The sequence below is a fragment of the Grus americana genome, chromosome 3 (assembly GCF_028858705.1).
Source record: "Grus americana isolate bGruAme1 chromosome 3, bGruAme1.mat, whole genome shotgun sequence".
NCBI lineage: Eukaryota > Metazoa > Chordata > Aves > Gruiformes > Gruidae > Grus > Grus americana.
The window spans coordinates 117770286-117798223 of record NC_072854.1 but is presented as its reverse complement, the minus strand read 5'-3'; the positions used below and the strand labels follow the sequence as shown (position 1 = coordinate 117798223).

The window sequence follows — 27938 nt, the reverse complement described above, 5'->3', positions numbered from 1 at the left end:
GGAACTAGATGACCTTTGAGGTCCCTTCCAACCCAAACCATTCTATGATTCTATGATTATGAAACGGCTTAAATAACTAAAGAATTCTCTTTTTACCACATGGCAATTCCTTGGAAGAACAACAGCTCCATGGCTCTCCTGATGGTTTTGGGTTGTAGTTGAGAAGACATGGAATTAAATTTAATTAAACAATACCCCCTTTTTACACACATAGGCTTTCTTCAGTGCTGTGGCCAGAAAGAAACAAAGATGCTGTATCAAAAATGACATTACGCTGCGTAATACCTTGGTTTAAGTGTGTGGCCTCTGTAACCTGAATACCATTCACAGAACACTGCGCTCCGTTCCGTGGTATTAGATTCACGGTACCGTTGAGATTTTCAAAGATGCAATGCTCACTTTCCAAATCAAGGCCATGAAGAACTAAATGCAAATAAATAAAATAACATAATTAGTCGCTTAACAGCTAGTAAGATTAGCAAGCTGATATTAATTTATTAAGGACATATTGCACTACATATTTGAGAGTGTTCTTTTCTCTTTATGCTGGACAATGTTTTTTTCCTTCCTTCATCACATCCTGCATGCCTTCAATGTCAACGCTGTTTATTGTTTTATTGTAGCGGAAAGAGAAGCGTGTTGGGTTACTTGAGGTTTTTTGGTGTAATGTTCTTTCCTCCTATGTTTTAGCACCAGATTAGTAAACGCTTCTTTCCTTCTGATAGCAAACAGGAAAGTAAAATTTACATATTTGTAGAGACAAGATTTTTTTTGACCAGTTTCTGGGAAATAAGGACAGCTTCTTGACCTTAGAACAACCGTGCTTAAATCTGAAAAGACAGGATCTAATCTGTGATTGTAGACTAAGAGGGATGGCTGGAATAAGGTTCTTGTGTTCTATTATAGTCAGGCCTTTTACCAATCAGTTATGCTACTTTCTGTCTCTTCAACTAATGTACGATTATCTCTACCTGCATTGTTTAATACCGCAAAGCAACACAAGTTCGCTAGTTTCATAAAATTCATACAGAAATTTTAATCCAGTAGAAGCAGCCTACCTACTTTTTATCAGCTTCCAGAATTTTCTTCAACTCAAATCTAAAGTCCAAAGACTGCTTTAGGTATAACAATACCATCATTATACAAAGGTTAAGAGAAAGACTGTGTAGTAATTGTGACAGGTGCTATATGAAAAATGATGGTATTTTTGCATGATGCTCTTTCAAAACAAGCAAGAAATAAGTTAGTAACAAGTGTACGAATATGACTAAATTTTAGGCCCACAAGCTATTCTAGAAGTCATGGTCCTGGAAGCAAATCCCACTTAATTCAGCTCTCAAGTTTTCTAAAAATTAAAATATGCAAGAACATACAGTCAACTAACTGAAAAAGGCAAAAAATATGAAGCTTTGTTCACATATTGGGACTGAAGGAAAAACGCAAAAAAAATGCCCAATTCCATACCAATATCCTGTTCTGTCGCAGCATCTTCTCTGCCAACATACGTTTGACCCTCCTAATTAAGAGGAACACACATTATTTTCAGTTGCAATCTCCCTTCCTCCCCCACAAAGATATAAATTATCCTTCCACTTTCTCAGAGTAACCTGAAGGAAATATATCTTTAAATATACATGTAAAAAAAAAAAAAAAAACAGGTAGCATTTTTAGAACGCTTTCACAGTCATTATTATACAATATTAGCAGCAAATTCAAGTTTCAACTGTCCTGTGCAGAACCATCTTTATAGTTTTGAGGCAATTCATCTAGATTTGGATTTCAAGTCAAGCTTTACAAGGAGATCAATGAAAAACTAATACACATGGGTAGGGACATTAAACACCTATCTCTGGTTTGCCACTTGACCCTCAGGATAAACCTAAACAGTAAATTAACAGATATTTTAATTGAATCAGTTGCAACTTTGTGTTGGGTTTGCGTGGCAAGGTTTTGGCAGTGGGGGGGCTACAGGGGTGGCTTCTGTGAGAAGCTGCTAGAAGCTCCCCCTGTGTCTGACAGAGCCAATGCCAGCTGGCTCCAAGACGGGCCCGCCGCTGGCCAAGGCCAAGCCAATCAGCACCTCTGTGATAACATATTTAAGAAGAAGAAAAACACTTAGAGAGAGAGAGCTTTTGCAGCCGGAGAGAGGAGTGAGAAGATGTAAGAAACTCTGCAGACACCAAGGTCAGTGAAGATGGAGGGGGAGGAGGAGCTCCAGGCACCGCAGCAGAGATCCCCCTGCAGCCCGTGGAGAAGACCATGGTGAAGCAGGCTGTCCCCTTGCAGCCCATGGAGGAAGGATGAGGGGGTGTAGCGATTCCACCTGCAGCCCGTGGAGGACCCCACGCCGGAGCAGGTGGAGGCACCTGAAGGAGGCTGTGGCCCGCAGAAGCCCACGTTGGAACAAGTTCCTGGCCGGACCGGTGGACCCGTGCAGAGGGGAGCCCACGCCAGGGCAGGTTTGCTGGCAGGACTTGTGACCCCGTGGGGGACCCACGCTGGAGCAGTTTGCTCCTGAAGGTCTGCACCCCGTGAGAGGGACTCCATGCTGGAGCAGGGGAACGATGAGAGGAGTCGTCCCCCTGAGGATGAGGGGAAGCATGGCAAATTGACTACAAACTTCTTAAGAGCTTTTCTTACTATGGTAGAGAAATGTAATGAGCACTATATTTAGACAGCAAATTTGTACTACAATTTGTCTACTGAAAAAAAATTTAAAAAAAAAAATAAATCACAAGGCATACAAAGGCTATGGGAACACAGATGTGTATTTACCTTCAAGTGATACAAGATGATACCAGTACTGAGCAGATCATCATCAATGCCAATGAGATGAGGCAGTTCAGAGTCTAACACAACACCTATCCCTTCTTTCCTCAGAGCCAAGGTTTGTTCCTGTGAAGGACAAAAGTCTATTTATTAGGATATGCAAGAAATACAACTCCTCCTTCTCTTTCTAAACCATGTTTAACATAAAACTTATTCACTGTATTGGTGATATCACCAAAAAAAAATAAAGCTCAGGTTTTTTGGGTTTGTTCTGTTTGCTTTTGCGGGGGTTGTTTTGTTTACACGGGTTTTTTGGGGGTTTTTTTGGGGGGGTGGTTGTTGGTTTGGGGTTTTTTTGTTTTAATACATTTTAAATGTGACTTTTGTATTTCCATTAAGCACTCCAAGCTTGCTGTTCAGGAAATCTGTGAAGGTGTTACTTGAAAGAAACCAGACAAACAGCTGAATTATACCAGATAAGGAAGATCAATCAAGAGCATAACAAAGCAATGTTGTCCAAAAGCAAGCTATGTACCACCTTGCATAATGGTAAGGAGAATTTAAAACTCCTCAGAATTCAGTACAACTGAATTCAGTAGAAAACTGAAAACTCTTTGGCGATTCTTTAAACAAACTGAATCTTGCCAAAAAAAACCCCCAGACATCTGAAAATGCGGTAAGCCTAAGTAGTTAAAACATCATCCAATGTAAGAGAAGCACTGACAATAGTAAATACACGTAAGAAATATTTGCAGCACATCAATTCTTCAAAATTCCTTTGGGCCACATCGTACAGCCACCTGTACAATGAAGGATGTAGGATGAAGCATCATTCTGCAGGACAAGTTGGAGAATTCAACCTTGGATAAACCGTCATGTGATGTAGTACTGATCAGACAGTCTGTGCAATAAATAAGATATTAATTATAACTCTGAAACAAGTTTTATTATTCATAAAGTTTATTTTTCAAGTTAAAAAAAAAATCCTATTGGCTTCTAGGCCTACAAAGGAACAGCAGCAGAGACTGTGAACATGTACACACACTGCCTTTCAAAATGAATGTGTTTTTCTACATAAAACAGCTAAGCCCTTACAAGCCAAGGAAGGCTGACAACACAGGAAGGAGAAGCAATGCCAGCAAGTATCAATTCTGTGTGTTACAAGGCGCACGCTTTTCTCCTGGTGCTAGTAAACATGGAAAATAAGTTTTCTGACAGCAGCATGACTACTCCTTTTCCAAGTCACCAATATGCCTTCTCCAGATCCAACCAAGATACTACACTGTTTGTAAGAAAAACAAAACAACAGATAGATTGTTATACGTATCTTCCCAAGTACAGCAACTTGCAAATCTGAAGGAAGAAAACAGATGTAGTATCTCATTTCCCTGCACAGTATAAAACGTCGCCAATATTGATACTGCTTAAAAAATTCTAAGTATGGGTACACCTGGGCAAGACGAGGTGATGACACAACATACAAAAGACACTCCAAAACAAAACCAGGAAATCCCACTCTGGTCATGGATGAATTAAAAAGTTCTCCAGCATTCAGAAGGCAAGAAAGAAGCTGTGATTCATGTTGCCCTGCAGCTCTCTGACATTCAAACTGCACCTAGCTATTCCTTGATATTATAAATGTGTCACCTCATAAAAACAAAAAATACAGTTTAAATCACTGTTCAAGTAAAAAAGTAATTTCAGTCAAAAATACCTATCACCTATTAAATATTTATTGAGTGGCATCTACTGTTATACATAATTTAGAATGTTCCCATATGATAAGGCTGAAGACTTAAAACACTGAGGACTGGTAGCCGTTTACACAACTGCTGGCACCTTCGGCCCAATGGAACTGATAAAATATTAAGGACCTGAACATTTTTTCCCCAGCATAACAAAGCATTTGCCAACATCTCTGACTGAGGAAAAAACAGACATCCCAGAAGGCAAAGAAATTATCACTGGGTGAGAGAAATCTCTCACAAATAATTAAGAATAAAGAAAAAAATGCTGCCTCATTTTCCAGTCTTTAATATTTAAAACATTTTTACTATATTCAGAAATAAAGCATGTATAACTGTGATTTAAAATTGATGTGTTGCTTATTTATTCAGATCCAAAATTAAAGAACACAAATTAATAGAGTTTCTAAACCGTTACTTTGTAAATGACTACCGCTTACACACAGAATACGTCCCGTTACTGGAAGCATTATAAATGCAATGGACAGTAGCTGAGATTAACTACAATTTTTTTTTCCTTTAATACTTGTTGTAAGGTAGCTTTTCTCTTCAGATACATTATACTAAAAATTCTAAATCTTAATTAGATACCTGGAGTAACTGCTAAACTTTAATTGTTTGGCTTAAATTTTAATTCCAATTTCAAATCTTCTGCAAGGATCCCTCCAAATGCCAAACTGCCCTTTTGCCCCAAACAGAAATCGTAGCAATTTCATCAACAATAGATCTTTATTACTCTGTTCTCTCACAGTGGAAAAGACGACAAGAAAAAGACCAGAAAGAAGTAGCCAAATTGCCCCTCTTTCATCCTCAATGGCATAGGAAGGATGTTTCTAAAGGGGGACAGACCTCTTTTGAAATAAATTCAAGGTCTGTAAGCTATTTTAAGGCAGAGAAATGATTAGGTTTGATCCATGATTTGATTCACTTTCATTTGTGCAACACAATTTTAAAAAGCAGTGAATCCATAAGTCAAATGACAACAGCAGGAAAGGTCACGGTCCCTATTTAAAAAAAAACAAAACTAATTCAGAAAATTTATTGAAACCTCAAGGTACAGTTTAAGAAAGCTGAATGTACTGCATGCATCTTAGTTTGAATTATCCTTGAACAGAAAAGGGTACAAATATTCCCTCAGTATTTAAGATGCGTTCATAAACTATGGAAAACAAAGCAAGCTGAGCATTACCCACAAAGGAGCACTCCAGTTAATATAAATGGCTACTGCATGACGAGAGAGGAAAAGGAAAAAAAAAAAAAAAAAAAAAGGCTTCCTTCTTTAGGAGCTGCTAGGTCAAATGGGCTTATCTGAAGAGTAGAAACTCAGAAAATAATTCTGACTCAGTACATAACAAAACACCTTCTCGAATCAAAGTTAAAATAAGGGGATTATATTGTATATTTAAATGATGGTCTCTTCAAATTCAGCTCTGACTCAGCAGTCAGAAATATCCTGATATAGTAAATGCATTAACACTTCTGTGAAAGCTATTGTGAAATCTCATCCCTTCTGCACTGATGTATTGTTTGCTGTATTAACCCATGCGGAGGCATCTCCAAGCTCACAGCTAAGACATGTTCTGGTAGTTTAGGAACAAAATCTTTGTGTAAAGTACTTATTCAAGCCGTAGATTTAATCTTCATCATATACAACTGCCCATGATAAAGAACACCTCTAAGATACATAGGGTTTCTTTAAATGTATTGCTTTAAACGCACACACAAAAATGGAATCACACAAGTTTACTTTCTTAAACAACAGCACACTGAATTAAATTAAAAAAGAAAATAAGCCCAAAACACATTTCTAACATTCCTTGATCAGTCTACCAGTAGAATGAAACATATGCTGCTACTGGCCCAGCACATGTTAAAGAGTACACGTAATTAGTACACTGCCCTTTTAATGAACAGAACTCTCTTGGAGGAGTTTAATTTCTGTTACACTCTCCAATGGAAAAACTCAATTCTTTTATTTAAATATTGAACAGTTAGCTGCTGGCACACAGTCCCAAGAATACACTGTGCAGACACTTTCAGTAAAACATAACATTATGCTGGCTAAGTAAATTGTCCAGATGTCTATATTTAAATTATGCAAAAGCGCGTAATACCAAATTAAAGAAATTATGGGTAAAAATGTGCAACGGCAAAAGTCTTTGCATTAATATTTAACCAGACTATACTGAGGCAGATTCTTATGCTAACAGGTACTTTGGGTGCATTTGCTTTCAGTGAAAATATGCTATTATATCCTGAGTTCACAAAAGTGTCTGAAGATACTCAGTGGCCCGGCACTAACATTAAGCTTTCTATAAAATATACAGATGTAAACTGTACACAAGGGAAGTTCTTAATTCTTAATTGGTTTTCCTCCAGTTATGTATTCAGTACACTTCGTGTTCCTTTAAATCACTGGAAACAAACGTTTCATACCTACAGAAAAAAATACGCCACACTGCTCCGAATTCAAAGGCAACTAAAAACATTCATTTCCAAACCCAGCGGACACATGGCATTAAAGAGGCTGTGCAAACAGAGAGAATAAGAAATATGGCTGAAGCAGCCTCAGCTGGTCACTCCATAATCAAGGTGGGTGAAAAACCCAGGGCTTCACTCACTGAAGTCAGAAATTTATACATTCTCCATCCCAGAATGGCAAAAGGTGACTTACAATTACAGCTCCATTGCGGAGGTTTTGGACAAATCCAAGCAGCTGAGGGTTGTATTAGTGAGTTACAAAAAAAAAAAAAAAAAACCCCGAGATACGCCTATACCAGGCAAACTCAGTTCATACACGCACGCTCTAAAAGGGCTACACTGCTCACGTTTCTAGAGTTTGCCCTTTCAAAAAAGAGAAGGGGAGGGGGTAACTGCAGGGCAGGACCATGATGAACACGTACAAAACCTGAGCGGGGGAATTCCCAAACAAGCAGCGCTCACTTGCTGTTTCTTATACGAGGGAGTGGAAAAGAAAATTATTCAGCAAGAGTTCAAAACCAAAAAGCAACCCCTTGTTTAGCTGAAGGACATTGCAGACATCAATAATTTACATAGATGCAAGAAATGAACTGGAAAAATGGTGAGAAAAGGAAAGGAGGTACCTGTGGACAAAGGCACATGGTATCCATCGCCTCTGGTTCTGTAACTCCAAGAATCACCGACACAGAAAGCATGGGAAGTTTTCGGGGGAAGGATTGCTGTCCGCTTGCCCTGGTTTCTATTTCAAAAATTGAGTACTGTTGAACAAGCCCTACTTCACCTACGGCTGAGCCAGTATAGTTTTTCTTTAACAAGGGCACAAAGGACAAGAACGCTTGAAGTTTGATTTAAAAATCAGACTTCCTAGTGTCTTAATGTATATTATCAGTAAATATACCCTAGAACTTTGTGTTATCAATACAAATTCTGAATCTCTTTTGACTCCTGCTTTTTTTTTTTTTTACTTTCACAAAGTTCTTACAGAACATGAGTTCTTTAGCTACTATGCATGAAAATCAACGTAAGAAAACACTTCTCATTCGCATTTACTGCTTTGTTGATACAATGAAGTGTTTTTATCCCATTTTCTGAGGGGGTAAGAAAGATCTTTCTGTAAACTCAAATATGTGGTAAGAAAAAAAAAACCTCATGTAATGACTCATTATGCAGCTTTTTCTACTTTTGGTGAGTTACCTTCCAAGAGATTTGCATAGAGAAGAGACAAACATGGAAGCAGCACTTCTGACGGAAGAGAAAATGCCTCTTTCCTGGCCAACTCCCCAACCATTCAATTTGTGAAACTTTCCCTAATTCTTGACATTTTTGAGAAAGCAAGACGAAAAATTCTCGGGGGGGGGGGGGGGGGGGGGGGGGGGGGGGGTGGGGGGGGTTGGGGTGGGGGGGGGGTGTGTATTTTTGTCGTCTTTTTTTACCTAGCCTTTTCTTTTCTTCTTAGTTTCGACAAGGTCTAGCACAACAACTCTATAACCACTGCATTTTTATTCAGATCATATCCCCTTTAATAATGTGTAGCTTTCTGATTTTTTGCATCAAAGTGCAGCAATGCTACCAGTGTTACCTACATTCATAGCTTTCTATTTTTATAACAACATGCACTGTATGTCTTATTAAGCGAAAAAAATGACATTTAATTTGCATTAGATAGTAAAAACCTGTGTAGATCCACTCACAATCCCGATGACTAAAGAATCTAAACTCCAATTTACCAGCACAAACAATTTTTCACTTAAACTTTGTTGACCTGTAAATCCTCTCTGCATTTAGCTGCAGGTTGTCATCACATTATAAAGCCAAACAAGCTAGATTATAGATCAGTGAGGTTTTATAGAACAAAACCTAGGAACAGTTTAGCTGAATAAATTACTAGAGCTTCCATCAAACAATTGAAGTACACAAGCTAAATTATTCTGTGATCTTCCATATTAATATATTGCTTTGACACCCAAACTAAATTATCCAATAATCAGCAACTCAGATCAACAAAATATTATCTTATTATTGTCTGCATCATCTGTGTATTCCACAGAAGTCTAATTTGTCTTTAGAGTTACAAAATTTCCCAGATATCTCACTGGGATATGCGATGCTTTTATTATTCCTCTATCAACCTCCATACAGTGGTACATTTATGCATTTATCTATGTTAATCAAATACTTTTATGAAATGTGAAAGCTTTCAGTGCAAATGAAAAAATACTGTTTATCATTGTGTTTCCCCCCCTTTTTTCTTTTTAAAGAAGGGAATATTTTGCCTACTTATCCAAGGCAGCAGCATGCAATTCCCTTCTTATGGAAGCTTTAAAAATGTTGTTTGCAAATATATTAAATTCCATATGGCATTAATAAACAATAACTGTCCTTCATGAAAACACCTCTCTAACTTTGATCTTGGACTTCAACTCGCAAGCAATTCTGCATGATTCGTGTAATTGCTAAAGCCTCAAGTCTGATGCAAAACTCGGGAACCATTTCTATTGCGTGTTCTTTGATGTTTGAGCAAATGCTTGCAAAACCAGCAACCTGTTACTGAATCAAAAGCCTACACAAGAGCTCTGACAAAAGCCAGTCTTGCAAACTCAACTATGCAACCAGATCACCACCCTTGTACAAAACCGCTGTAGACCATGGCCCAGTTCCATCCCTACATTATTTCTTTTTTCCTTCTAAATACAAACTTTCCACTCAAAGCTTATTCCTGTTATTTGGATGGTACAGTCCTAATGTTTGGAGAGGTTTCTAGTGGATTAAAAAGAACAGGATTGAAGAGGAATACACTGCGGACAGACTTCTGTTTCTATTTACAGAAGTTATCTGAATAATTCTGGCTATAATTCTTCTGAAAGAAAAGTGCTACATAAACAGATGGACGACTACTCTGAATTTTCAACTGCATTGCACGCTAATTATTCTACTTATAAAGAAGGCACAGCCAACTATTGAAGTTGCACTCACAATGTTAAGAGGCAAGCATACTAAAAATTTAGTAAAGTTACCAGTAAGCCCTACAAAACACAAGAAAGTTTGCTCGATTAGTCCTGTAATTTAAGCAAAATTTCAGGAATTTGACCTCTGCTTAAAGCACCAGCAATGTTTCTCCCGCCTGATGAGAAAGAAATGAAAGTGACCTTCTATGTTACGAAGTGCAGTTCCTAAATACCGTAATAAATCCTTTTATAGATTACACTCAGGCTCTCATCTATTATGCGAGGTAAACTTTTTCTCAAATATTTGATGTGAACTTAGTAATAATCAGTTCATAGTCCTGTATTTTGCATCACTACTGACATTCAGCTGAAATAATTATTTTCCTTCTCCAGTATTTATTAATTGATACAGTTACCGACAGCAATCATATCCTGTTACTGCAGTTATGCTATGCCAAACTCCAAGCATCTCCTTTCATATGACCGGGTTTGCCATACTCTGGTGTTTAACCCATCGTCTCTCGAGCCCATCTTCCTTAACCTTCATGACTTACATGCCATGTTCCTAGTGTATATGCAATTTTGCCAGCATCATGTACAACAGCACCGCACCCCTGTTTTCCAATCACTGCACACACACAAAAAAAAACCCAACAACAATAAAAATATCTATCTGATCCTTCCAAGATTTAATCTGTCTTTCATGCAGGCATACTATCTCAGAAAGTAAAGTGTCATGCCATCCTCCTCCCCTTCCATGGTGCATTAAAATCTTATTAGTCCCAATGCTTTTGCACTGCAAACTTATTTACCATCAATCACCCTTCTATTATTCTAATCCTTAGAGTCATCCTGTCCTCTGTGAGATGCTCTGCTAGACAAATTATGTCTCCCAGCTTTAATATCAGCAAACTTCACCAGTTAACACACCTAAAGGAATTGTTAAACATGATCAAGCCCAAACATTAGTTTCAATACCACCTCCTCCCTCAAAACCCCGCCCCCAAAACCCCCCAAAAAACCCCACTGCTACCAACTTCCCTCCCCTCCCAGTACCACCACTTCCATCACACCCTCTCTGTAACCACTTTTATTTTATTTAAATTGTAATCTCCATACTACCTAAATAAGGAAACAGTTTCCTATGTGTCTTGGGGTCAAATGCTTTACCGACATCCACAGAGATAAGACCCTGTCCTACAGCTGTTTCTAGCAGGGATCACCAACAGACAGAACCAGATCCGGCACGTACTGAGCAGACTAACCCGGACAGGCTAGCTCTAGAAGTGATCACAGACTACAGACAACATTATAAATATTAATTAAATAGGAAATTACTATGAAAAAAACCCAGCAGATTTACAGGGAAGAAGGTAGTTACGACTGTTCCAATTTTTGAATGACATATGGCAAAAATAAATATACTACTTTAAAAAAGTCTTCACAAGAAAAGCATTCCTTAAAATTAAAGTCTCCTCACTACTCCAGCAAACATCAGCCATTCAGGAGGCAATATTAGTCAAGGTTTTGAGTCCCTCCACAATTTACTTCAGCATAATGAACGTAGGTCAGAGTAGCAGTTCTGAATTTAACATTTGCATTTAGCTTTAAATGTTTAGTTCCGCTAGGTAGTATTTTAGCAGACTATTTTTCTTTCATTTCATTTTGAGAAGGGAGTTTATAATGACTTTTCTGGTAATTGACACAGGTATAATCACCTTACTTTTTTCCCCAGAAATAATGTGCTAGGTTTTACTAGGTCAGTGGCAGCAAATATGAGTTGTCACTTACGTGAAGTTTTTAATGCAAATTAAAGGACTATTAAAAGGTCAGAAATCGCAAAAAACATATTCCCTTTGATCTCAAGGCAAATATTTGAGGATGCTACAAAAAGACAGAATAAAGCGTCCTTTAAAAAAATATCCGTTTGATTTTGTGTACCTAAGGCATAAAATAATTGGTGCTTTAAGCTGGCACGAATGGCATGAGCAACTGGTTGTACGTCATGAAGTGACTAGGATTGTTGATGCTCTTATTCTGTAAAGCTGGTAAACTCAGGTGGGGAAACTAAACTTTTCTTAACAACTATACACACTTTCCCTTAATTCAAAGTCCAGTGAAATAAACCCTATCTAAAAACAAACTCAAATTCTATCACTAACAGTATACAAGAAACATATGTACATATAAATAAAAACTGTACACATATACATAGTATATTATCAATTGACTCGAATTCTTTCAATTGCAGCATTTACAGTACAACAATAGAAAGCCAGGAGACGACACAGGAAATGCCCATGCCCTTTATTATATTTAATGAAGCTACAGTTTATTTCACAATTTTAACAATGAAATAAAAACGAACGAGTCATTCTAATCTGCACTGCCCCAATATAGTATTCTGTTTTAAAGAACAGCATAAGGGGACGCCACATGCTTGAACTGTAATTGTAATAGAAGGCCCTCAATTTTAATTAGAAACAATAACAAATCACATGCATAGATGCCAAACAAGATTAAAGGACAAAATGACAAGAGTATAATCCTCAAAATATACTCACGAGAAACATGTATCAAAGGGAAGTCTCCTTTAAAAATTAATTAAATAAAAGCAATCCATACTGTGAAATCTATAATATGGCATCAGTCCCTAACACCAAGGCCAGAAGAAATATCATATCTAATGGGGAGAAAAAAAAAAAGTGTAAAGTTCCATCACATTTTTTATAAATTCAGCTAAAATTGAATGGGGAAAAAAATGGAAGGGAGGGAAACTCTTGCAGTCTATGTAATCTAGACTGCAGTATATCATGGCATTCTCAGCAGATTGCAGTTTTGCCAGATTTGAGGATTTTTTTTTTAAATTTAGGGCCTATTTAGCCAATGAGAGTACCTTAGCACAGCTTTGCCAACTACTAACAGAAAACAACACTTCTTTTAAAGATACAAACCTGCTGTATATTTTGGGAGAAAATGCAAAGCAATCTCCCCAAACCTCAACAAGCAATGGCTGTGCTTTGCACTTTGCTGATTGATTTGAACCCTAACTTGGATAGCTGTCATCTTTTTTACACTCTCAGAAAAACCTCCAGGGCACTACTTTTTGCCAGCTAATACAAAATAATAAAAGTCATGTTCACCAAAGGAGGTACGACATTTGTTATACTTACATACTGTAAAAGATGAGGCATGTTTTTTTTCTCCAGTGACAAAGCTTTACGTTATTTTTATAACCCTACTGAGATTTGAAAACATTAGTGCACAAATGCTGCATATCATGGCAGCGTTGCGTCTCACCTGACTTCTCAGCGCCTCCTGCTACTGCTGCACCTCAAAATTATAGATCTAGTGGAGGTAATTCATCCCACTATGCAAATGAACTCAAAATAAAAGATTAATGCACTGATATGGAGTACAGTGTAGCACTTTTCAATGACTTATAATACTGGCAAGTAAATATCACCAACCACAACAGACAGAGGGCAAATCCACTCTTTCAATCCTAAGCCTTTGAGGCAGCCAAGACACTGAGTTTCCTATTTGCAGAAGTTAAATAAGACCTCATAAGGGGTCTAATTTTAACAATTTCAATAAGATGATGGTTAGGTGTTTGAAGTATTCATTTAGATACTTCATTAACATAAACTGTCAGGAGCAGATTAAAAATATCTTTTTAAAACGTTGCCAACCAGGACTATGTGGCATTGAAGTCAGCTTGAATTTAACAGGTACAATGAAAACCTGTTGACAAGTGGATTAAGACCAAAAAGATGACTGGCAAATAAAAGCTTACAACCTCTGAATACTACTTGTTCAGTTCAAGACAAACTTCAATATTTACCAAAAGCAATATATGGCATTAAACATTTAAATATGTTACTTTAAAAACAGAGAAAACTTTTAGATTTCCTATCTAAAGCAGCTTATACTTGGACAAAACAACAGAGATTTAAACATAAACCCAAATATAACCAAATTCTCTCCCAGGTATATTTCAATTAAGTGTCTTAATGAGTGTCTTAAATTCAGCTAATCAATTTAGGTCTTAAGAGACTGGCGACTTTAAAGGAAAATGGCCAAAGGAAAATTCCTCAGGAAGAAACCCTCTCAGATTTCCCTGCGTTAGGGATACAAGAAGATACAACTTCCCTGGGTTAAAGGAATCTTTAACTTTAAAAATCCTCCTTTGCCTTTCTGCGACGCTCCCTATATATGACCCTAACTTTGAAACCACGCAAGGTCCATCAGACGACAGTCTCCTTCCCTCCACATCTCAGAGCTCCACGCTGGATTTTGCAGCTATCTCCACTGACTGAAACCAGAGAAAGAAATAATGAGAGACCACGACGTGATCACGTAATTAAAGACTGTGTAAATAGAGGTAAATGGCAGAGGGATTACTATAATTCAGCTGGGCATTTTAAACATCTACATTTCAGCTGCCCAAAAGTGTGACTTTGTATTTGCCACATTATCAGTTGAATTTATTAATGGAAAAAGCTTTCCTTGCAAACATTAAGTAAGTTGGTACGTGTAACCAAAAAGACAAATGGATCTGTGCTTTCCTATAGGGGCCAATTAACTACTCATATGAACACCAGAAAACCGAAACTATATGCTCCTTTTCTTTAACACAAATAATTCTTGGTTATGTGATAGTTACTCTGCCTGAATATAAGATTTATTGTTTTCCCCAAAATTCAGAGTGTCCCTGCAGCAGCTAATCAGTAAATAGATGAATATTGCTGAGCAATTGCCATATCAATATTCCAAACTCTGTCTTTTCTCAGAGTTCCTATTAAAAAGCTGTCACCACAGAAGCTGCAGAAGCACAAATGACAGGTGGATCCCACCGGAAAAAAACCAAACAACTAAGGACATGTCATTCCTTCATGCAAAACATAACCCACAATTAGGTATCCTGGTTGTTTTTAAAAGCTTCTGGACAGCTTATCTTGTTCCTTACAGCAATCAAGCTTCCCATGATGATTAGGGTACGTGATTTTGAATTGTTTCCCTTGACCAGAAATTCTTCTTGAAAACAAACATCCCCACATTCAGCTAAAAAAAACAGGAGAGACCCATCATTGCTTTTTCCGAAGATTTAAATACGGTATTTTCTCGAGTCATGTCAGCACCCACCTTGGCCTACCAACACCTTGTCAAACCCTCGTGCTGACCATGCCACTATCCAATCAAACTTAGAAGTCTGATATCGTAGCTTGAGCTCAGGAATGGAAATGAAGGAGGATGGTGAGAAGCTTCTAAGGGCAAGTAATAAACCAATTTCACTCCTTACGGCATCAGACTGCTGCTTCATGTAATTAAGGTCTAAGCACCTTTGGACTGCTACAAACTGTAAGAAGTTGAAACGCTGTTCTTTGTTTTGCAGTGTAACCCATCTCCAGATTTGTTCTCTCGTGGTGTGTGGAAACAGCCACAAAATGAGAACACAAGGGGAAATGAAAAACAGTTGAAAACAACAATAAACTTCCAACCTTTGACAATCAAAGATTTGGAGGTGTGCTCATGTAAGAAGAGACTTTTTCATAGAAATGTTCCATACAAAAACCCCAAGAATTTAATAAAACACATTCAGAACAAATCCTTCAGCAAGTTTGTCCAGATGCTGCGAACCAGACTTTTAAAGAAATTAAATGTAAATATTTAACAAAAAGCTCTACAGAAGTTAACATTTTGAAGACGAGTAAGTCCTTAACTGGTCTATTGTGGATTAGTTGGTCTTAATTAAGTCTTCTGGATTTACCTAAGAGTAAGAACTCCAGATGTAGTAAAGGTGATATTCATGGATGAACCATTACTAGATCAGAAGCTGCCCAAAATTGCAAATCTTTTGCTGGAAAAGTTCCTGCAAAACAATGAGACTTCTTTCACACAGAAGGAAGTTGTACTGAGGAAATATAAATAAATAACTACCTCATAGCATTCTGTCTAAACTCTGTATTTTTAAAGTATTCATACAACCACATCCAAATGAAACAAATGGGAATTAGGCACTAAAATACTTCCAAGCGCTAACTGATGTTTCAGTACCTAAAACAGGGACAGCCTGAAACACTAGCACATTACTCTCCAACAAATAAATCTGAACCTGCACTCTCTTTAACAAGACTCTATTGGATGAGTCAATCACTGCTGACAAGATTTTTGATTTCCTTCTGGGAAGACTGGAGTGGAAAGAGAAGGATATTAAGTTTTATTAGATTGTCAGGGCTGAGTATTCTCTATACTATATGTCTCAATAACATCCTCATAGTCAGAGGGGAAAATATATAAGTGTACCACAAAAAAATATTCTGCATAATAAAGCAATCTTGCTATGGACCAACTGGAAAAACCTACCATAACAGCAGCAGAAAAATGATTTGGAAACAACACAGATATGTTCACAGAGCTTTTCACATTTGTGTTGATGGGTTAAACTATCCAGACTACATGCTGAAGAGATGGAACAGACCCGCTCCTTACTTCTGAATGGTGCATTGCCTCCTGGAAGACAGGCAGACATTTCATCAACAATTTTCCAGACAACTAGCATATACGTAGTCACCCTGCCAATATTAGGAAATATTGGAAATGTACGCCAGGAAACATTAGAAATGCCAGCATTAGGAAAGTTATTAACATGATGGCTTGGAATGTAAAAAGATTTCTCAAAGCATAATATTACTCTAAGAACTAAAAGAGGAACAAGGAGCTTCTGCTGCAAAGCATGAGAAAACATTTACTGTCAACATGACTCTATGGATGGGAGGAACAAAAGGTAGGAGAAAAGAAAAAAAAGGGTATCAAAAGATTGTGAAATCTGGTTTGGGCTTACTAATAATAATTCTTGAAACGATGAAGTGAGAAACAGAGCTGAGTATTTAACTTGTTATGTTTTGGATGGGAACTGGTTACATAGACACCTTTCTTGCTCTGCAGGCTGGCTCCCTTACAAAATACTTATCACAAAGAGATCAGCCAAGACAAAACACTGAGCAGCAGCTGAAAGAAATTCGATTGTGTCTAATTGTGATTGACAAGACAATTCCAGGGTAAAAAAAAAAAATCTGTTCAAGAAAACAACTTTGAAATATTTGAGATTCCCATTAAAGTGACAGCCTACACATTAACTAGGGAAAGCTGGTTTGTTCTGTTTTGTATCAGTGAAGCTGCTCTTCTCCTTAGCGGGTGTTTGTTAAACAAGCGGGTTTTTATATTCTATAAGGCCGCATATACAATATCAAATTTCTGTCCTATGCTTTACTATGTTCAGCTTGACAGAGGTATGGTTTCTGTAATAACAAAATAAATTTTGAATCACCTGCCACAAAAGTAGTAGGTGCTATTCGGTAGGCAAGGGGAAGAGAGGAGGAAATATGGAACATGCCATCATTGAGGAGGTGTATGTTTTATAACCTGTGGACATGTCAAAGCTACATGTTGTACTATCCTAGGACGTGAATAAAATGCTTTTGAAAATTAAAAATATGCTATTTCTTTATCAGACATTAATTATTTATATAATCAATTATGAAAATTACTTGTATAATCATCAATTATTGTGCACATGTATGTTAGATAAGGCACAAACTCCTACTATGTCTTCTCCTTCTAGTCAATGGGACAAAGAAATAACACCGTCCTGCTGGCTGCCAGAGTCAGTTTCAGCACAATTAAAACAAAAAGTTTAGTACAATTAAGACACTTCAGTCTTCCGAGACAAAGAAACTTCTACTACCTAAAGCCACAAAGAAAATCACAACTGAGGAGAAACTTCCTAATCAGAATTTTTCCCCCCGTCTCCTAGAGCATTAGACCACACCACCCTCATCAATCAAGAAAAGCCATTGAAGAGTCTGCAACAACCAAGATCAGAAAACTGTAGTTTTTTGTGAACGGCTGACTGTGAAAGTGCAGGTGCTCCAGCAGCAGCCCACACAGGCATTGATAGCTGTCTGAAATGAATGTCAATTAAAAAGGCAGATGCAGAACTGCTTGAATGAGCAACTGCTAAGATAGTGAAGCTAAAATGATGGAAGATTCTGATGCTATTCCTTTAAAGAGTAAGGGAATTACAGGAGCAGTTCTTCGTCTTATAAGGTCGGCTTACCTTTTCCTTTTTTCATTATTTCTCTTTCCCCCTGGGAATCATTTGCCACGTGCTCACTGCTGACATGCAGCTGTCTATTAATACACAGAAACCCTATGATTGTGGTGGCACCCCAAATCACCACTATACTTAATGTGCTGCAAGGGTTTCCATCAGAAACCTTGGCCAATTGGAAGTCATTTTTCAGGAAATTTGGCCTTCATTCCTGGAATTACAAGGACAAACTTAACAAGTTGAAATGCCTGCTCCTTGACACGTTAGACCTTGTACACACAAAATTACTACTGACATCTGAGAAAGATTCCCTGAATAGAACCACAGGATTTGGCTAATTGTAAGCAGAGGTGCCTGTTTGGCTGCTCAAGCTTCCTGGACACTAGCCTGTAAAATCCTATTTTCCAGCGGCTTATAAAACTTAAACCATCAAAGCTGCCAATTTCCATGCTGGAGCATCTGCCGTAGGCTGGTTTGTGCCTCCACTAGCTTGGGTTTAAGGAAAAACTATTCTTCTATTTCAAAAAATGAGGTGCACAGAGCATTCTGCTATGTCTCAAGTGGAGCAGGCTTCACCTCTCACAGCCTCCTATGTGTGACCACACTGAGCATACATTAGTCTCTAAGGAAAAACAAGTCTACATATCGCAGCACTGACATTCGGGGCAGAGAACAAGACTCTTCCTGCCACTAGTGATCCTTCCTAGCAGGAGGTACTATACCTTCCAGCTAAGAGACAGCAACTCTGCCCTCGGTATTCTTCATGCTGGTATCTCAAAGGGGGAAAGGGCCCGACTGGAAGAGAAAGAAATAGGCTATCTTAATTCATCCTCTTCTCCCATACGCATTACAATACAGTCTTTAATTACACGATCATATATTTTCTACAGGACCTGTGAATAATTCATTCCATAGACTGTACTCTGGGAATGAATCAAGAGATTGCAGTGAACTGTACTATTATCTACAGGACTCCTACCTCATTTGTTGCTAAAGCTGGATGATGAATGAGTCATGGAATTGTAGAGGAAAAAAAAACTAGTCTCATAGCTAATACATTTATTCATTTTAAAAGCTATTTCGGTTTTTGTGTGTTTCTTGGGGGATGGGAGAATTAAGAAGTGTTTCACTTATCTAGAGTTCTGTTTTGTTCATTATTTACCGAGAAATTCATCTCTACTGCTGTAGAGATGAATCTAAAGTAATAGATTACTTTAAATCTATTAGTCCCTTCCTCAGGGCCAACATATAGCCCTTGCTATCGAAAGAAACTGAAGAAAGGAGTAGAACTATGCATACTAGTAATCAACAACTACCAAAAAATACAGACTTCAGGACCAGCAACACAATAGCAAAAGTCTTTTGCAGAGGAAGATGCATGGGCTTGGTTGCCAGCACATTCTTGTCCCTCACAGCCCAGCTACCGCGGTACAGAGTGAATGAACCTGAGGAGACACATGGCAGTCAGAAACCGGACCTGCCCTTTCCTTTGTTCAGGAATACAGCCCGATTGCAACAGTGGTAGATTTGTGCTGCCATCTGTGTTTAAGACATCTCTTAGTGGATTTCATTAAAAATATCATCTCTGTAGTCAGGAAGAACAAAGAACAAGCCCATCATTCCAGCAGCCCTTCTACCGCAGTACGGCTGTATGAATCAAGGCTACGCTCAGTTGCCAATTAAGACGTTAAGCCAGGTGCACAACAGTACTGTGTGCTCAAAGCTATCAGAATCATGCAGTAATAAACTCCTAAATATACTGCTGAAAACACTAGCAGAATAAAATGGCTCTGGTATTTCATACCCAATACACATTGCCATTAGAAACAATTCCTTTGTGAGGGACTCAAGATAAATTTATGGTTTTCATCTAAAATGTTGGAATGCTTCTTTACCCTCCCATAACCAAGTCCAATGAGGAATTTACATTCTGTCTTTTCTCGTTCTCACTACTTCTCTGCTGATCCTTTACAAGAAACACCTTTCAGGGTATATTTCTTCTTTTTTCTACAGGCTAAATCAGGACCTTCCACTGCTTTCAATTTAGCTCCCCTTCCTGCCACAAGAAAATTAATAGAAAAGCAGACCAAAAGCCCAGGAGGAATTGTTGAACAAGTGGCATCTGAGCTGTAGAAAGGATTTCAAAAGCAACTCGGTCTCTCTGACTCCCTTCTCATTTGAAAACCACCTACAAGCCCTAGGGATGGATTAAAGCTAAGCACGGCCTGGATAATCTACAAATGCAGGGCCCCAGTTGTAAGGAGGACAGCAGCGAAATACTTGGGAGTACGGTTATTCCTAGAAACCGGAGGGCCTCTTTTGGAATGCACAGCCTGGATCAACCAAACTATTCAACCCTGCCTTAATCCGTGGCTGGTGAGCTCAGAAACGACGGCCCCCGACCGCGCTTCTCTGATGGTCCAGGTGGTTTCAAGTGGGAAAAACGGTTTAAAACTGAAATAAAAAAACCCAATCAGTAGCATTAGGCATCTCTTGATTGCAACCTTCTAGCAGAAACTGAAAGTTAAAAGTGGTCAGACCACCGCAGAGGCACCGCAAGCAGCTAAAGAGGCTGCAAGAGAGAAAGGAGGTTTCTTAATAAGATGAACACAGGTGGCAGAGACAGACTTGAAATTAGACCACTATTTCTTTTGAAATCTACTTTTGACTGCTGCTCTCAGCATTCCCCAGGTGGCTAGGACCCTTTCAATAGTGTTTCTATTAGGAAAAGAGCTACAGTAGAGCAGTAGCACCAGTTCCCAATTTAGTATTTTTGATTCCTCTGACAACAGCAAGCCAATGCTGAGAGTGGACAAAGCACTGAAAAAAATTGCTGGTGAGTGAAGAGCAATGAGAGCTGCTCTCCTGAAGAAAAAGTAACATGTATCTCAGGAGAACCACCTAACCCTTTAAAAAGTTTCTGTTTGTTTGCTTTTACGGAAAAATCTCTCTACTGTATTTTCTTTCTTCTTAGTCTGCATTGACCTAGGCATACCTACCAGACTGAAGCAAGGGGGATGACCAGTTAAAGCAATAACTATCTTTTAATAATGGCATCTGTTCAGTAATCTAGTATGAAAAAACAATGTCTATTTAAGGTAAAACAAATCATGTTTGGATGATCTCTGTCCAAACTCAAATTCCAAAGCAGAAATCTGTGTGCTGGCCAATAGCATAAAGAACCTGGGATGTAAATACATTAGTTTTATCTTATGACCAAAAGAAAAAAAAAAAAAGATGGGGGGTTCGGGCAGGGGGGAGAGATAATGCTGTGTTTTCACGTCCCAGCTTCTGAACCAACCCCCAAAGAACAAAAAGTCCATTCTGTAGAGGCTTTGGAGGAGGGAAGTTCTGTGACATTTAGTAACGACAATTTATCCCAACTTTAAATCTCACAACCAGAATAGATGATTTTATAGACTACAACCATTGCCAGTAACTGCTACACTCGAGAAATAAGTAATGCACAAGGCCAGGTATAAGAAAACAAACCCTAATAAAACCGAGAGCTAAACTAGATATTACTTGTCATCACTCAAGAGGCAGGACTTGTGGGTAAATACTGTATAAGGATTGAGAACAGTAAACACTCCCTTGTTGCTAGACAACCTTCTCAAAAAAAGATGGAAAAAACCCAAACTTATTAAATTTTAATGTACTGAAATTCAATTATAAATCTACAGAAGTGATTAATGAAGAGAAAAAATGTTAAAAGAAACCGTTATAAATAGAAGCTGCATATCATTGCCACTGGCTTTTCAACTGCAAGATCCATTAAAAGAGAACGCAAATAGCAGAAGTGCCCTGGTGAAAGATCTGTACGTCCAAAAGCCCCTTCACTTTCTCAACGATATCACCTGGTCAAATAAACGATACTACCTCTCTCCCAGAAACTGTTCTTTTATATCCCTAAAATATCAGGCCTATAACAAAGTTAAGAAAATAAATACGTTTTAAAGGCTTGAGCTAAAGTAATCTGTCAAACAGTCTGGATACACATTAATTTGAAAGAGAGTGTTGAAAAATGTACTGAAAAATAACTGCAGTAATTCTGAATGTACATAATCACTCTACTGTGCATCCCACCTGTGAATTGTTCAGAAGCACTTCTGTCAAAACAGTTACTCAGGTTCTTCAGGACTTGCTCCTAAACCAATGTTTTGGCATTCTCATAATCTTATTTTAGTAGATCCGAACTGCAACTGAAGTCAAGATATTGCAAATCATTTTGCCTTAAAATATCTGAATTAAATCTGAATTAAGCATGCAGGAAAAAAAAAACTGATTTTTGTATCTGCAGTGACATCTAGTGCAAGAAACCAAAACCACATTTAAACAGGCTTCTAAGAGAGAGAGAAGCTATTATCATTTATTGTATGATTTCTGAGTTAGGTAGACAAGAATAATTAACATCAACACTTTTAAAATTGTCTCAGAATCTTGTCTTCTGCACAACATTCACAAACCAGCTGAAGGGAATCCTATTAAGCATAAAATGTTAATAAGAAACTATTTAATTCAAATGCGCATTTTTCCTTTCCATATAAATTCACTTTGATAAATGTACCCATATTACATAATTGTTGGAGGGTAAACAATTTTTGAAAAAGCAAACATCCTTAGGAACAGAGGTGTTATTCTATTTATTCTGTCAACTTTTCTAAAAGAAAACAAATTCACTAGTAACAAAATGCAACACCAACCTGTCTAACCAGCAACAATTTTACAGAAATAATTCACTTACTGAAATGTGAAAAATCCTTAGAAAAAAGAGTTATTCCTGCCAAACATACAAATAGGCACATATGCCAAAGCTGAAAATGAACAGTTTAAATACATTATCATGCATATATCATTTTGTATATAAATGCACACTGTTCCTGTAACTTTTTCTTTTTTTTCCCCATTCAACCTCTAAATCCAACCATTTTAGGACCTGTGTCCAGAAGTCCCAAAAAGCCACGGGTACTTTTTAAAGGTGGGATTAAAGCCTACATTGGTGTCTTTTGTAAAAGCTTCACAATATGCAGCTTTCCAATACCCAACTTACCCAATGGTAAAATGATCTGAGCAATACAAATAATTAAAAATATCAAGCTGTAGTTTTTTGTTCATCACATAATTTTATACCTATAAAACGTATATACATTTAAATTAAAAACCAGCTATTCATCAGTGATCTAAGACAACTACATTATGCATTAGGTTCTTAAGGTTCTAGCAATCTTACTATGGAATAGGCATAACCCCACAAGACTTTATTGGTTGCTGAAGGCATTGAATGGCGAAGTGTCACTACTACAGTTTTTGGACAAGAAGCCCATGCCATGACTAATGAACCATCATCATTACTAGTGACGCAGTAAGCACTTTTAAAAGACGTTCTACAGTCTATTCGTCAGGAACCCGAGAGCTTGCACAACTGCTCTATTCTACAGCCAGCAAAAAGTGGATATAGCACACACAAGACTTTCAGGTGAAAGTAGCAGGTGTTAACCGAGAGCACTTTTCACCAGAGGACTGAGCATGTTAAAACAAAGACATGACAGAGCAGAGCAAACAAATGCTCTTGGAAGGGCAAAGTACTGGGGTAAAACACAAAACAAGTAAGAGGATATGGAGCCAAGCGAGTCAAGGTAGTAATAGGAAGTATAGGAAGTAATAAAAAAGCATAAAACAGGAAAATGGCGAGGTATGCCCAGTCTTACAGGCAGAAGATCTCAGATACAGGTGTATAAATATCATTCAGCAACTGTGGTTTAAAAATTATCTGGAAATGCAAATAAATGTAGACTAATATTTTATATAGAACATTTATACAGAACACAACAAACTGCTTTTGACAGAGTTCACTATGGTATACAAGCCACCATGGAAAGGAAATGACTAAAATCAAAATCTATTAGTTTCTGCCACCCTAATCAGCACCTCACAAATAGCAACCTTTGAGTTTTGGCCTCCTAGTGTCTTTGTTGGGTACAGCCAAGATTCATAAAGAAAGGAAATTCTTCTGTTTAGATGAGTATGTCTACCAAAATAACTGTTTGGTAGTAGTCTGTATGTATTCATCATGGCAAATTAAGAGTATCTCATTTCCCCTAAAAAGAGGCATGATATAAAAAAAGGTACATGTTAATGCTTGAAGATAGACATACTAGCAACAGTTTTCTTCCCCAGGTAGGAATAACCATTGTTAAGCCATAAAAATGTACTATTAGCCAGTACTCAACCAAAGGACACTGAAAAGAAAAATATAAAATCAACAGTGTTCAATAACATATTTACACAACATGTGGTAAAGTACTGCAGCAGAATTAGTATTATTGATGGAAGTGAAGCTGTGTCACTAAATCCAACAGGATAAAGCCAGTTGATGCAGCTACTAGTTAAACTATTGATCATGAGAATGACACACACACACACACAGACGACCCTGTCCTCTAATAGACTCTGTGAAGGCAGATCTCTGCATCCTTCGACATCAGTTGAGCTCTGCCACACAAAGCTAGTGACATGATTAGAATCAAACAACAGAATAACGAAATAAAAAGTAACTCTAATTCTACTTAAAACTAAAAACAAAACTGAAAAAAAAAAACCCTGCATCTAAATACCTTAACGCTAAGTACAAATGACATATATCAAAGGCAGCAAAAGCTAAAAGCCAAACCAATTCCTACACAAACAGTAAAACGGAAGGGGAAATTTAAAAGAAAGTTGGGAAGAAAAAAAAACATCAGAGTATTATATAAAGGAGTACACATTTTAAAAAGATTAATATAAAAGCTGCTAAAGGTTAGAGAAAGAAATTGGAACACACACAAAAGATGACAAAAATAAGATGCCACTAAAAGAAAAAGATCTCTGGGAGAATGACAAACACATGCAGTCAAATATAGCAGCCACATCAAAAGAAGTTTTGTACCAATTAAAGCCTCAAAGAAAGAGAAAAATCGAAAGTTGGATAGGTTACCCTAACATCTTAGAAAGCATCCAAAGAAATTACAGACCCCAGGACTGATCTTTAACAGAACAATACAAAAAAGACTAAACTAAGGAAAAGAGCAGTTTTTCTTCCCTCCTCCTCTTCTTTTTGGGGATGTGTATGGAAGAACATTAACAGAGGGGAAAAAAAAAATCCACAGAAAGATTCAATGAGAGCAAGATGAAAGCAAAAATCCTAGAGTTAAATAAGTGCTGAGGTTGCAAGACACCTGAAAATAGAGAAGCTGTGTAAAGCAGGGCTGTTTTGTAAAGTGCAATTCTTTTTACAGCTGGTGCCATTTGAAGAAATAAGCCAAAGCCTACGGGCTTCAAATCAAACACCATCACTTTGGTTTTCCATGCAGCATTTTACCCAATGCTGAAGCATCATTCCACATATTTATCAAGTTCATTAAGCACTAAAAAAACCTCCCTTCAATTAAAAAGAAGGACAAGGGACAGATTTTAATACTTGGTTAGTGAGGTTAGTGTCAAGTGGCAAACAAACATTATCATTGGAAATAACACTCGTCACTTCAGACAGATTAACATCACCAAGAATACTTCATATGGAATTAGCACAAATTTAAAACTCCAATGTACACAGTGTCCTAACCTTTGCGTAAGGGAAACAGGAGGATTTGGGCTTTAGGTGTGAGTTGACGGTAATTCAGACTCTAGAGGAACCCAGTGAGTCACCCTGCAAAAGGGCTTCTCTTCCAGATGCATGAAAGAAAGAGAGCATACTATCAATACTACCATCACCAGTCCAAGACACGTCCAACCTGACAACAGCATACATGAAGGATTATACAAGATGTCCACAGCTGATAACGGCATCCAGACTCTGCACCAAATCCACAACTGACAACATTTAAAGATAGGATAGTCCAACAAACTCAGTTTAAAGATGCACACTGTGATGGAAAGCCGTCACTTTGGGTGAACCACACAGAAAAATGTCAAAGGAGCTAAGAGCTATAAGCAGAAATAAGGAAGAATACTGGGATGCGCGTGTCAGCTGCACACACGGCACTGTGCCGGCTGAAATAATTTAATCTAGCAAATACATTTTATCAAAAACTTGCCTTCACACAGTCTCCTCTCTTCCTCAGTGTTTTCTAGCTGGATAGTATTTTCCATTCCCTATGAATTATTTTCAAGGTAGCATTTAGATGTTGCTGGTCTAATTTAAAACAAGGTTCAAAATAACTGGCAAGGGTGAACAAGTCTGAGGAACATCTTCCCTGCAAAACAGTATGCATCACTTCTTTGTCAGGGCTGATGAAAGCACTGCATTCTGTAAGAAGCAGGTAACTTTTTCCAGCAGTATCTGTTGATCTAGTAGAAGACACCAGCATGCCCTGTGAATCCAGCTTCCCGTATTTTACAAGGCTTACACAAAATCCTTTCAATTATTTTGGATTTAAACATTAACAGATTTTCCCATCAGCCTGTGAGAACAATTCAAAACCACATGAACTCTGATATTTAGAGCATAATATGAAAATGCATAGCCACATATAATGGAGTAGGAAATCCCATTCAGCTACTAGCAAGTGCACTTGCATCTGCTAAGCATATATGAATAGGTAATAGGCAGCTGTTCACATGAATTTTCAAAATCAACTGCCTAAAAGATTTGGAGCAAAAGGTGTCAGGGACTGAAAAGCTAAAGGATTTTAATTCTCCAAGCCTGCCTCGGGGCAGGAACTGAAAGGCATCTTTTCTCCTGAGACCCCACCTGGAATACTGCTTCCAGCTCTGGGGTCCCCAGTACAAGAAGGACATGGAGCTGTTGGAGCGAGCCCAGGGATCAGAGGGCTGGAGCACCTCTCCTATGAGGACAGGCTGAGAGAGTTGGGATTGTTCAGCCTGGAAAAGGGAAGGCTCCAGGGAGACCTTATTGTGGCCTTCCAGTACTTAAAGGGAGCCCACAAGAAAGCTGGTGAGGGACTGTTCACAAGGGCACAGAGTGATAGGACAAGGGGTAATGGGTTTAAACTAAAAGAGGGTAGATTTAGATTGGATGTTAGAAAGAAATTCTTTATGGTGAGGGCGCTGAGGCACTGGAACAGGTTGCCCAGGGAGGTTGTGGAGGCCCCATCCCTGGAAGTGTTCAAGGCCAGGTTGGATGAGGCTTTGGGCAATGTGGTCTAGTGGAGGGTGTCCCTGCCCATGGCAGGGCGGTTGGAACTAGATGATCTTTAAGGTCCCTTCCAATCCAAACCGTTCTGTGATTCTATGATCTTAGGAGTGCAAAACCAAGAGTGAGGCACAGGGGAAGCAGGTTTTAAACATAAATACAAACGTGAAGTACCTTAATGAAGAATGTCCTGAAAGTTACTGGATTATGGCATAGAAAATGTTGCAGTTATGACTGCAGTCAGGTGGACATACAAAGACAGTCTCATTTTTCAAAGGGTGCCAAGACATTCTAGTTTTACAAATGAACAATGTCTGTGTGTGCAAGAGGAGGTACCTCAATAATGAAACAAAAAAGCTAGTGAACTTATAGGGAGTCCATTACAAGAAACACTGCTGCTCTCTATAGTTTAAAACCTGCTTTCCAGCAACTCAGCCTGGCAAGCTTCCAAAAAGCCCTTTTCCACTCATATGCTGGCAGTGATTTCAGGAATCATCAAACAAGAAGCGAATAAAAATATGGATAGCTTCAGTAAAATGGTGTAAAATAAAACAGTACAACCAAGAAATCTTTTGCAGATTTTCAGTTTTTCAGGGCCAAGAAAGTTTTATCAATTTAACCCAAAAGTGAAATATAAGCTATGTTCATGAACTCAAATTTCAGCATGTAAAATTGCAAACTACAGAAGCTGTATGAATTCAGCTAAAAGCTCCATACTCAAAGAGTAGAATTACAGCTTCTGTGTTTTTAAGTCT

At 38.0% G+C, this 27938-nt stretch overlaps 1 protein-coding gene across 8 annotated transcripts in view; it reads right to left on the bottom strand.

Moving 5' to 3' along the window:
• The window catches only part of KIF16B (kinesin family member 16B), a 142291-nt gene that overhangs the window by 74916 nt on the left and 39437 nt on the right, over positions 1–27938 (bottom strand). For all 8 annotated transcript variants that reach the window (XM_054820489.1, XM_054820490.1, XM_054820491.1 and 5 more), the window contains exons 13-15: positions 2776–2895; positions 1465–1516; positions 286–423 (exon numbers count right to left, since the gene is read on the bottom strand). In XM_054820489.1, coding sequence (XP_054676464.1) covers positions 286–423; positions 1465–1516; positions 2776–2895 — 310 coding nt within the window. The remainder of the gene's footprint in view (positions 1–285; positions 424–1464; positions 1517–2775; positions 2896–27938) is intronic.